Source organism: Calypte anna, chromosome 10 (genome assembly GCF_003957555.1).
Source record: "Calypte anna isolate BGI_N300 chromosome 10, bCalAnn1_v1.p, whole genome shotgun sequence".
In the NCBI taxonomy this organism is placed as follows: domain Eukaryota; kingdom Metazoa; phylum Chordata; class Aves; order Apodiformes; family Trochilidae; genus Calypte; species Calypte anna.
The window spans coordinates 4,251,757-4,263,908 of NC_044256.1; the positions used below are offsets into that span (position 1 = coordinate 4,251,757).

The 12,152-nt window shown below is 41.8% G+C and overlaps 1 protein-coding gene across 7 annotated transcripts in view; it reads right to left on the reverse strand.

The window, feature by feature from the left end:
• The window catches only part of ZNF280D (zinc finger protein 280D), a 46,326-nt gene extending 40,876 nt beyond the window's left edge, over positions 1-5,450 (reverse strand). For 2 of the 7 annotated variants that reach the window (XM_030457105.1, XM_030457102.1), the window contains exon 1: positions 5,187-5,358. Coding sequence is in view for 3 of the 7 variants with exons in the window: in XM_030457101.1 (XP_030312961.1) it covers positions 1,508-1,646 (139 nt within the window). In the remaining 4 variants the exon portion in view is untranslated. Of the gene's footprint in view, positions 1-1,507; positions 1,654-5,186 lie in introns of those variants that run through there. The other 5 variants (XM_030457103.1, XM_030457104.1, XM_030457101.1 and 2 more) reach the window with 4 other exon arrangements.
• Between the last annotated feature and the right edge of the window lie 6,702 nt (positions 5,451-12,152).

A 12,152-nucleotide genomic window follows, 5' to 3' on the forward strand; every position in this document is an offset into this window, starting at 1 on the left:
TGAGTATGGACAGCACTAGAATAAGAAGTATAGATCATATGTCTCTTTTACCAAAGCTCTGGAAGTTGCTGCATTTTATCAACATTATAGTTTTCACATGAACTATTTCTTGTCTTTATGACTACAGAAAAATCTTGAGACTATGATGACTGCAATGACACTTGACATCTTTGTTGTTCCAACACATGCCTTATGGCTAACAGTTGTTCTATGCCAATGCCAATGACCAACAGCAATCCCTGGACCTTCCAGAAAACAGAATATTTTTCAGTCCTTCTAGAAAGCTTTTAACTGCAGAAAACTGGTTTAGAGTGATTTTAAAATTTTCTTCAAATTTTCAAGGGGATTGAGAATATTCTGAAAATATTAAAAAATACTAACCCTAAAGAACTATTTTCAGGTGAAAGAACACCAGCTTCAGTATTTCTCTGATATTTAAAACGTTATCCTTCACTGTTTCAAGCTAGTGCAAAAAGCATTAGACTTACCATACCAGTGAGTAAAAAAGTAAGAGTTCAGATGCAAGATGAAAATATTATGAACTAAAATGACTGAACAGAGTCCACGCAGCAGAGTGTGACAGAGGCTAAGTTTAACACTTGGCCTTGAGATTCTTCACTGCCAACTATCCATCTTCAGAAAACAGCTACAGAAATCATGGATATGAGCATGGTAGAGATGAGAAAGAAACCAAAAGCCGTAAACCTCACCAAGCAGTCTTGTGTATTCCATAGCTAGAGAAACCTGAGGTCGAACCTCTTTACAGATAACTACAAAATGGCCAAATACAGAAATCAAAGTTTCATTACTTAAATTAAAAGTAACAAAAGCCCAAGCACAGGATAAACATGGAATCCTGGCAAATCTGCTGTCATCATAACCACCTGACCTCACTCCCTGCACTAGAAGAGAACTACAGAACTTGATGAAAAAAGCCTATTTTAGTGGGGATGAATGAATTTATTATTAAAACTCTCTTATTTACCAGAGACTTCTACTACTTTCAGATTAATCACTTTTAGTGATAGTGCTTTAATTATAGACACTTAAGACATTTACCTTGGTTTTGTCAGAATGATGTGCCACCCACTCACAAACTTTCCACCATCACAGGCAATACGAGGTGAAGGAAAAAGAGGGACTGAAACATATAGACCTAAATTCATGCACATTCCTTTAGCAGGGGAACGCTTTCAAGTATCTAAGGACTACTTATATTAAAAGCAGTTGCATGCATGGTTTCAGCATTGCATATATTGGTTTTTAACCACACTGTTAATGCAAAAACCTTTAAACTTCCTGGCTTTGACTTCAGAGATTTCTGTGCATAACCTGGATTTTAGGACAGAATTTTTTAAGAATTCCAGTCTTCAGTATGACAGCAAACTACAGAACAGCTTTAAGATGTAGAATTTCTTAAGTCTTACTGTTAAAAAAATGTGTGTTTTCATAGCAAGTTTTAAGTTTTATCCTTTGAATTATGTTTTAAATATGGAGAATATCTTACATGTATTAGCTGGCTTTGAGCTGGAGATTTCCCCAACAAAGATTGGCTCATCATCATCATCATCCTCCTCCACTTCTTTCACTCTCTTTTGCCATGGTTCTAGCTCCTCTTCTTCACATTCCATAAATAACTCTGCCATCTTGAGACTAGACAGTAAAAAACAAAACACACATCGAAAACATTCATGAAAAAATGTTTCACTGCTCAGTAGATTACTGCACTTGACAATAATCCCATAGAACAGTCTCCCTTCCCCCTCTCATGATCTGCACATGTTGAACCTGATTGGATATAGAACATGTCCAAAGGTTGACACCATAATTATTTGAATTCTCACATCATTTTAATTCCTTTTGTATAATCCACAACTATCATCAGAGGCCTCTGACATAACAGTTAAAGGTATCTTTTAAAAAATACTCATACTCCAGGTAAGTGATTCAAAAGCAATGTGAGGACCCTACTATGAAATATGCAATACACGTGGCATGCCTGAATCACTGAATACCTAGTTAGAGCTTTGCTCTTTTCATATCTAAAACACCCACCCAAACCATATCCCACTCAAACCCACAGTCTACCATATCTCCACAAATTCAGTACTTCCAGGGCTTCCCATATAGTCACATTTTGTTTAAAATCCATCAAAACAGAAACTTCCAGTGAAGTAGAAGACTTCAGCACCGACTCTGAGAAACTGTGTAACATCTAATAAGACAATTTCAGGACAGGAATCATGAGCTGTAAGATTTGGTGATGGACTGTAGAAATAATTAGTCTGTAACAGCTTAACATGGGGAAGCAGACAGAATTCTGTTCTTGCATTAAAGTGCATGAGAATGGGGTTCCTTATGTTCAATGCTAAATGTGGGGGATAACAGAGCAGCAAAGCTATACGCCAACAGCTTCAGGTGCTGAACATTCTAGTAGGAAAGCAGAGAATAAAACACTAGAGTCTTGTTGAGGGAAAAGCAGAAGAGTATGAAGCTAACTTCCATTTGACAGAGACAAGGGCCATGTGCCAGGTCTTGAAAAGATAAGCCTGATTCTCATTTTTAGAAGCACGTTCTTCAGAACACCTTTTCTTTACCAACACAAAGTTTATTAGACTTCAAGGCAAAATGACAAACTATTTTCAAAGACTTTGTCATGGAACTGGTAAGGCGAAGTTGAGAGAACATGTAACTTAAACTAAAAACACAAAACAGGCACAAGCACTCTACCTGTTAGCAGAATTCTAACAAGATGGGATAACCTCAGAGACATTATATTGAAGCAGATTTTTTTTTTTTTAATACAGGTTAAGCAATCTGATAACACAAGCATGCACTTACAGAAGGTTACACCAACTGGTATCATCTCTCATAGGTGCCTTATTTTATGAATAGGGATGTGTGTTTGAAGGTATTTTCAAATGACTCAAAATGTATAGCAGCTTTTGAAAGACAACTATCAACATAGTTTCAGCTCTTCCAATCTTTTTACATTTCAGTGCTATTATTTGAAGCCAAGCATCCACTGACTTTTTTCCTGGCAACAAAGCCAGCCTAATTAGTTCCCACCCTACTCCTGCACTGCTCCCTGGGTTGTGCAAGTGACTTGAACCAGTGCAAGTTAAAAATAACCTGGCCCACTAAGTTTTACCAGCATGACTGAGAGGCCAAACAAAACTGTGATCTGGGGGAATGGATATGATTACAGAAGGTGTGCAGGAACTGCTCAAATGGTCTCCACTGCCAAAGGAAACATCTATGTCCATTTTTACAGCACATGTAACTTCCAAGCTTTCATCTTCTTTAAAGCTTCTTTAGCTACTTGAACATAGAAATACATTCCAGGAATCCTGTTAGTGGTTGGACTCAAAGCCAAAACCAATAATGAATCCTTCCCCCACTCTCCCCAGGTACTTCCAAGTGGAGATACAGATGCCAGTTTAAGAAAGGTAAACTTATTGACAACAGTCTTTATTTTCCTCAGTTTTTACTATGTATAAACATAGAAACACATTCATACACACATATCCTCAAAGACAGTCCATGGACCAAAGAGGTCCAAAATTCCAATATAATGGTATCCATACATAATTAAAGAAAGTGTCTAAACTATGCTCCAAGATAAAAAATGTCAAAATTGTTCTTTTAAAAAATTTTAGAATTATCATTAGACTACATCAAGACATTGCTTTAAAAGTCCAGAAAAAAACTTAGCTTACTCATGAAAGTTCATTAGGCAGGCACAATTATCAACAAACTGCAAAACCATGATTCTGTGGAACACTACTATAGTTATTAGACAAAAACTGAACTAAAGGCCTGATATATGGCAGAAGAAAAGCTAGCACAAGAGCATTAAACACCTAATAAAGTGTTTTAGAAGGACCGTTTTTGACACCTTTATTTATCATGGCGAATACCTGTAAGACAACAAACTTGATTAAAAGCTAACTGCATTTTAACTTTTTTTTTTTTAGTTACTATTTAAAAGCACCATAGAAATTTATAGCAAATGCAGTTGCAGTAAGACTTGCAGTTACTGAAAACCCATCCTACTTTACATACAATTCACTTCTTCCACTCTTAAGGTCAAATGAGCATTTCAATACTCAATTCTTTAGACTGGCTTAAAATAACTGAAACAAAAAATAACTAATACGAAACTGGTAGCAAGGAGTAAGGACACACACATTTACCAGAAAGTTCTCAGACTAGCATTGTTTGTCTTCTTTCCATAATGGTATCACCAGTAAATTCTTCAACCATGTTTTCCTCCAGTTCAATGCTACCCTTCAAACGAACAGGGTGAGTACCCACTGTGTATTTTTCAGTCGACTGCCTATATGGACACATAACTACAGCATGTTATTTGTAGAAGAGTGTGAAACCCACAGCACCACCAAGCTTGTAATTGTATTTTTATTCAGTAATGCATTTATATCAGCAGCGAAGAAGCAACAACCAAGCTGAAACTGAACCTTAAAGTTTAAAAAACGTAAAGTCTAATCCCACTTCCCTCAAAACCAGACCAGCCAGCACTATCCTTTCTGCTATAAGATAGCATAAGCTCCGCCTAGAGAAGAGCAACGTTGCCTTTGCAAAGCAGTCAGAAGTTCACACCCCTGAGCAGCGATGGGTGCGAGGCCGCGGGAGGAAGCCAAGTCCCCGAGGGCAGCCGAGTTGCTGCCGCTCCGCCCGCAGCGCCACCGCCTCTGGCGCAGCCTGACCGCCCCGCGTCCCGCCTCCCCAACGCCGGAAGACCGCGAGGACTCCAGCGAGGCTGCAGCTTCGGCTTTGGACGAGGCCAGCATTCCACAGCCGCGACGGGAGGGAGGAGGCCGAGCGGCAAGCCCGGCATCCGCTGCCAAAGGCCGGGGGCCCTGGCCACAGGCAGCCACCAGACGGCGGGGTCAGGGCGGAGCGAGGCCTGCCCAGGACGGCCCCGCGGGAGGACGGCCCCGGTTCGCAGCGAAGCCCCCTCACTGAAGCCCTCGTGGCTCGGGGTCTCCGCCCCACAGACCCGAGGCGGGGATGCAAGGCCGCGTTCCGACCTAAGATGGCGTCGGTCTCACAGGCGACAATCTCCCCGCGGCCCTCCCGCTCCAGAGCGGCGGCTCCCTCCGCCCGGGGAAGCTGCAGGCCGCCCCGGCAGGGAGGGCCGAGGGGAAGGAGCGGGGCTGGCTTACCGTGCTGCGCGTCCGGAGAGGCGGCGACTAGGCCGCCCCGCTCCCTTCCTCCCGGGCAGGCTGGGGGGATGGGATGGGAGGCAGCCGCGCTGGCGGAGGCGCCTCACTCACATCGCCGAACCGCGGCGCCCCACCTCAGCCGCCGCCGGGGGAGGGAGAGCGGGCGAGGGCGGGAGGCGGGGGCGGCCGCCCGGCGCGCTGCCTGACGGGTAGAGCGCGCGGGTCAGCCCCACAGCGGCGCCTCCTTTCCGGCTGCCGCGGGGCGGGGCCGGGGCGCGCGGGGCGGGGCCACGCGCCATGTGCCGGGCCTCACACCCCGCGGCCTGGCGGGAGTCTCCTCGGGCGGTACCGGTACCGGGCCTCACACCCCGCGGCCTGGCGGGAGTCTCCTCGGGCGGTACCGGTACCGGGCCTCACACCCCGCAGCCTGGCGGGAGCCTCCTCGGGCGGTACCGGTACCGGGCCTCACACCCCGCGGCCTGGCGGGAGCCTCCTCGGGCGGTACCGGGCCTCACACCCCGCGGCCTGGCGGGAGTCTCCTCGGGCGGTACCGGTACCGGGCCTCACACCCCGCGGCCTGGCGGGAGTCTCCTCGGGCGGTACCGGTACCGGGCCTCACACCCCGCGGCCTGGCGGGAGTCTCCTCGGGCGGTACAGGGCCTCTCCGCTCCCCGGGGTTGGCGGGGCCCGACCAAAGCCAGGGCCGGCGGGGAGAGGACCCGCGAGAGTCACCTCGGCGGTGCCCCGTAAGTAGGCCCTCCGTGCTCCGCTGTCAGTTCGGTGTGCCCGCCCGTGACAGGCCCGGCAGGCCTTGCCCTTGAGGTGCCGGCAGCGTCACCCACAGCTCGGGAAAGCTCCACTCACGATGAGCACGAAATAGCCAAGTGCGGCTGTAGCGCAGAGCGTGTTGTCGGAAGCTGTGGAGCACGAGTCACTGAGCTGAATCCCCTTCAGACTTCAGGAGTTCATTAAACGCCTGTGTTTTCAATGTGATTTTTCAGAGCCATTTACCCCGTGGGTTAAATAACAATCATATCTATAATGCAGTGCTCCTCACCTTTGCTCAGCTAACCATTCCTGTTACTGCCAGCGGAACATTGCAGAACTGGTAGGCAAGGCCTCAACTGGGCAGAGGAGCCACAGTGGCTCGGAAATTGTGCTGGAGCAGAGTGCTGCAAGGGGCTGTGCTGTCATTCCACTCAAAATTCACATATGAAAATGTCTGAATGAAAAGGTGACTTAAATTCATTGTTTTCTCATGTCTTTTCTCATGCCTTATTGCTCTTTCCTCCTGGCCGACATCTATCTAAAGAATGCTCCTGGGTTTAGATTTTTTTCTTGGCAGTCTTCGTTACCCATTCTAGCCTAATTAAGAATGTATTCTGGTGAATTTGGAATAAAAATAATGGGAAAGTACTTGATCAAATGTCATCCATTAACTCTTTCAGCCCATACTTCTTACAGCTTAGTGTTGGTGACATGTCACATAGTTCCCTTCACAGTTCCTCAGTTTATATAGTAGAAATCAACAAATGTAGGTATTTTTTAGAAGAATTACTGAAGTGTGCATCTTGTTGTGAATTTAAGCTATAAAGTTTTGATTGCCGTGCCCAGACTTGAAAGTTCTTTGTTTATTTGCACTGTTATCTTTAGCCTTGAGATGCTTCTGAAGTACTCTAGAACCTCTGGGAAGTGAAAAAAAAAAATTAAACAAAATTAGTAATTAAATAGTTGCTGCTTAGTGGTTCTGCCATTAAATGATTTGGTCATTACAGTTTAGTAATTAAACAATTATTGAACGATGCCATCCTGCCCAAGCAGAAGGAAAAAAAGAAATATTCTTGATATTGACAGAAAGTAGAAGAAAAGAATGAGAACTGTATATTATTTTGGACAGAAGTGATTAAGAAGGGCATGGAAGTCCAGTTATTAGAAACACATATTTCAGCTGTTCATTTACCTATGTAGAAATCATTGCAGATGTTTATGTTCCATTTAAAGCAAGATAAATATAAAAACAATATTAAGATGACAAGGTAAAATGTTGAAAAAGTGGGAAATAACAGAATTACTATCAAGTCTGTGCATTTAATGTATGCAGTTTGAGCATTCAGGTTTTGCACAGCTGGATAATATCTGTTCTGTGAGACCACTACCTCAGTCACTGCACAAACTTACTTGAATATCATGTTTTGGCATCACCTTAGAAAGCCACGGGAACAAAACTAATTTACTGAGGGACAGCTAATGTGTTCACAGCTTTGAAACTCACAAGTGAACGAGCAAATACCCCCATAATTACAAAAAATTAGTTCTTTCCAAGGCTTGCTCATTTTATAGATGAACATCTTGGCTAAGCTTGGTAATTGGTTAATAAGGAAGCCCTAAAACTTTGTGTTGCTAGAGAAAAATACCCCAGAAAGCTTAATGAGATCTGAAAAAGCTCCTTATAAAGAAAAGACTAAAAATGCAGTGTGCAGTGGTGCAGGTAAGGTGTTTCCTTGACATGTGAGGCTTCACAGGCTGCATCAGTGTCCTTCTAACCTCCCTCATCAGCCATGGGAATGACATGGGATGTGTCAGGTCTCTGAACAATGCATCAGAGTCTGCAAAAGCTGAGTGATTACTTCTTACCCTGGCACCATACTCCTTGTTGATCCTTTTGATTTTTTAGCCACAGCCATCCTATCTGTACAGTCACATCTGTCTGTAGCTAAAAGGCAAGAATTCCATCAAGGTTTTTAGCAAGACAAATAGTTTGGTTGAACTGCTTTGTAGTTCCAGATCAAGACTGAAGAGCTCAATAGTGGGGAAACCAGGAAATGTAGCTGATAGTTTAGAAACCTGTTTAGACAGCAAAATATGTGCTTAAAACATGTAAACCACGTTACCTCTTACCATGAAATCCTGTTTTATTCATCTGTAGCTACAGGCTTATTCAGAAAACCTTTAACCATTAAGCATTCACAAAATCAGATATACATTACAGATTAAATGGTTTGGGTATTAAGAGTTTTAAGAACTAATTCTTAGAACAATTACTATTGAGATTCATCTTAGGAAATCCATTTTGTTACTGTGATGACCTAACCAATCCCACTAGATTTAAGAAGTCCTCACTTGCCCAACTCTTTCCACTAAACAATGGGGCCAAATGGGAGATAGTATCCCAAAAAAGGTTATTCACATTTCCTGATGGAAGCAGTGACAGATGTCACCATAAAACATCTGTGGAAGCCTCTTACAAATTTATAGCTTACATAAAGATGAGGATCAATGAAGCTGCTGGTAGATACGTCTGTCATAGAATTTGGAAGTCAATGCAATAATGCCCACAGTGTTCCTCGTGAAGGAAAGGGCCATGTATAAAGAAAGTGACAGGCAATTTAAATAGGGATCATGAGTTTACCTAAACAGAAGTACAAGCATAGTACTAGGAGAACATAAAGTTATCAAACATTTTAGGAAAACAGAACTTTTACAGATGAAAACTTAGAATCATAGAATCATAGAATTAGCCGGGTTGGAAGGGACCTCAGAGATCATCTAGTCCAATCCTTGACCCACAGGAGCAGTTGCTAGACCATGGCACTGAGTGCCACATCCAGTCTTCTTTTTAAATGTCTCCAGGGACGGAGAATCTACCACCTCACCGGGCAGTCCATTCCAATGCCTGATCACCCTCTCCGTGAAGAAATTCTTTCTAATATCTAACCTAAACCTCCCCTGGCACAACTTAAGACTGTGTCCTCTTGTCTTGTTGAAGGTCGTCTGTGAAAAGAGTCCAGTTCCCACCTCGCTACAGCCTCCTTTCAGGTAGTTGTAGACAGCAATGAGGTCTCCCCTGAGCCTCCTCTTCTAACTTAATAGTGCAATTCATACATATCCTTCTGCTCTACTCATATTAAAGTATCTCAAATAATTTTCGGGGTGATATTTAAAAATAAACTTTTAATATTTTCTTCACTATCAATTTAGTAAACAGTATTTGGTGAAAGTGGTTGAAGATTAGATGAAGTCTTCACCAGAATTCTGAAGAACAAATTTTATATATGACTTGAGTTTAACATAATGTTACCTTATTATTAACAAAGTTTACTTCTTCAGAGTTACCTAGGGGGACATTGAAGTCTCCATTACCGAGGATTTCTGGAGTAAGTTAAAACATGTCAGAAGCAGACATTTAGTGCTACTGAGCTACTGGGGGAAGTGCTACTAAACTGCTGTGGCAAATACACCTAATTTTTTTAGAACCCCTAGTGAATGAGAACTCTTAGGTTGTGTCTGGTCACTATTTAAATGTAATCTGGGAATAAGGGTGCAGTTGTTTAGTTCTGATTTCGTATGTCAGTAACATACCTGCAGCAGAGTAAGGAAGTCTTGCTCATTAGTATTGAAGTTATGGTTTTTTTAAATATTATTTGTTATTCTTAGAGGCTCTACACACACAGAGCAAGTACCAACCTGCACGACATTGCAATTAGAGCTGCTGCCAAAATTTTATTAGAATGGATACATTCAGATGGGAAACCTGTAACTAGGAATGCACAAACAGATATTAAATGAACATTTGCAAAACAAACAATATTCAACACAGGTATGGTTTATTCAAGTATTCCATAAGGCATGCTTGTAAAATTGATTGCATTTAGTCTGCTGTGGTTTGTTGTTACAGTATCATACCTTCAGGAATTTGGCACAAGTATAAACACGAAGGGGTGACCTAATTTGTTTATAACACTATTTTATAATGTTTGTTAGGCATATAGAATGTTTATACTTGACTTTTTGAGACAATATGAAAAGTCTAACATGCAACCCTGAAGAAAAGCATAAGATTTCAATCTTTGCAAGTATGTTTCTGTAAATTAAGAAAAAAACCCAACTCTAAATTGTCTTTATAAACATTCCTAACCTACAACCCTGCAAAATAATAATAAAAAAAATCTAGGAGAGTCAGTGCCCTTTCAGTGTGCATGCTTTTTTCCTATTGACATGACTCAAACTCATGAGAACACATTCTAAACTGCTTGAAGTTACAAGATAAATTTGAATTGCATGAGCTCTATCAGAGTTAGGTTAAAATAAAGTTTGTAAATGAACAGTAAGAAATAATCTAGTTTTTATCTAAGAAAAAAAAATGTTAGAAATATGATACTATATAAATCTATTTATCTATTGCAACTGCTATTCCAGGTGTTATATCAGAGACACAGTCCATATACTGTGTATTTTGGATTCATTTTCATCACTTACATTTAGCAGACATTTTCTAAATGTGTGTACTTCACATAGTAAAGAAATTCCAAGCAAATAACTACGTGGCTTAGACTTGGCATCAACTTCTACTCAGTTAAGTAATTCAGTAGTGAAGAACCTTGTTCCACCGGGCTGATGCCAGTGTTGACACAATGCTTGACAGAAGCCTTAAATAGCATGAAAAGTGATGTAATACCAACTGAACATGTGTCCCAGAGACCTGCTGAAAAAATGATACTACTGGGTAAAGTTTAGTTGTATTTTCTGCTTTAGAAGAAAGGAATAATGTGTATTTATTGGAGACATTGTCATTGTTGAAAGCAGTTGCCAGGTGTTACTGACAAGTGCCAGGCTGCAAGAATCCTACTGCTAGATTGGTTTCTCCTCACAATCATTCTCAGGGAAAGAAAGCGTTGTACATCACTTTGCCAAAAAACTTTAGTTGGTTAGAATATTGTGAGCAGATATTCAGCAGCAATGTACTTTTTAACAGGAAGCAAAGATTTCTCCTATGATGCTTTCTTTTGTTGCCATCTGTAAAAATTTATTAAGCTGTTATGCAAAATTGGAGCCATTCTTCCCATAGGTTCCCACAAGCAGACCATGTTGTGTTGGACAGACAAAAAGAACATAGTTCCTTGCAGAGTAGAAGAGAAGTGAAAACTTGCAGAGTTCCAGTGCTCCAGTATGGCTTTTAAACTAGTTGCTGTTGTACCCACCAGCCAGTTTACACTCTGTAGGGCCAGACCCTTTATTAGTCCTAAAATCAGCACTTCCCACAGGTCTCATCTAATCAGAGTTTTGCAGGTATTTGGGGTGCTCTTCTCTGATTTAGCTGTTCCACTTCAAGAATGCTAACTAATAGGATTTGAAAACCAAGGGTGCCCTGTCTCCCCAGTTCCTTGTTCCCGTGTCATTCTGACTGAGTGGATGCTTAAGTAAAGTGAAACAAAAGATTTATTCCAGAATCTCTACCAGTCTGGGTGAGCAGAAATCCTCAAACAAGAGAGGGAACTGAGCTGTAGTTTTCTCTGCCTCATGCATGCACCCAGATGAATGCACTGGTGCCTGCACTCTGGGGTGAAGGGCAGCATCACTTCCACTTTCCTGTTCTTGCTTACAAATCTAGCCAGTCATGTCCTAGGCTTTTGCTTTCACATTATTTTATGAACTTAAGAAACCATAAAACCAGTGTTAGCTTCACTAATACTGTCTATTTCATGTGTATCATTGCCTTCCCTTAAACTGCATTTTTTCCAGGTTCTACTGAGAACAGCCTCTAGAAGATTAACATGTTTACATTTACATTACATTTACACTCTCCCTCTGTAGCATAAGAATGATAAAATTGTGGAATGACATATTTTTTAAAAACTAATTTTAAAAAATTGATTGTGCTGTTTGGTTTTTTTTGTCATAAGTTTTCTGATCCACTGACTGCTATTTATAGTCAGAAACTGCCCAGCAGCCCTTACATCTACACAGCCATTTTCTTTTTGCCTCAAATTCAGCAGAGCTGACTTATTTATCTTTCCTTCAGGCTCCCTCCTGTTCAGCATGTAGTGTTCTTAGCAGAAATTGTTGTACTCCTTGAAGAAAACCCAACAAACCAAACCATAAGCAGTAACTCTGAAACAGATTTAATATTGTAAATGTTCTCCATCATAGAATCATAGAATCATAGAATTAGCCGGGTTGGAAGGGACC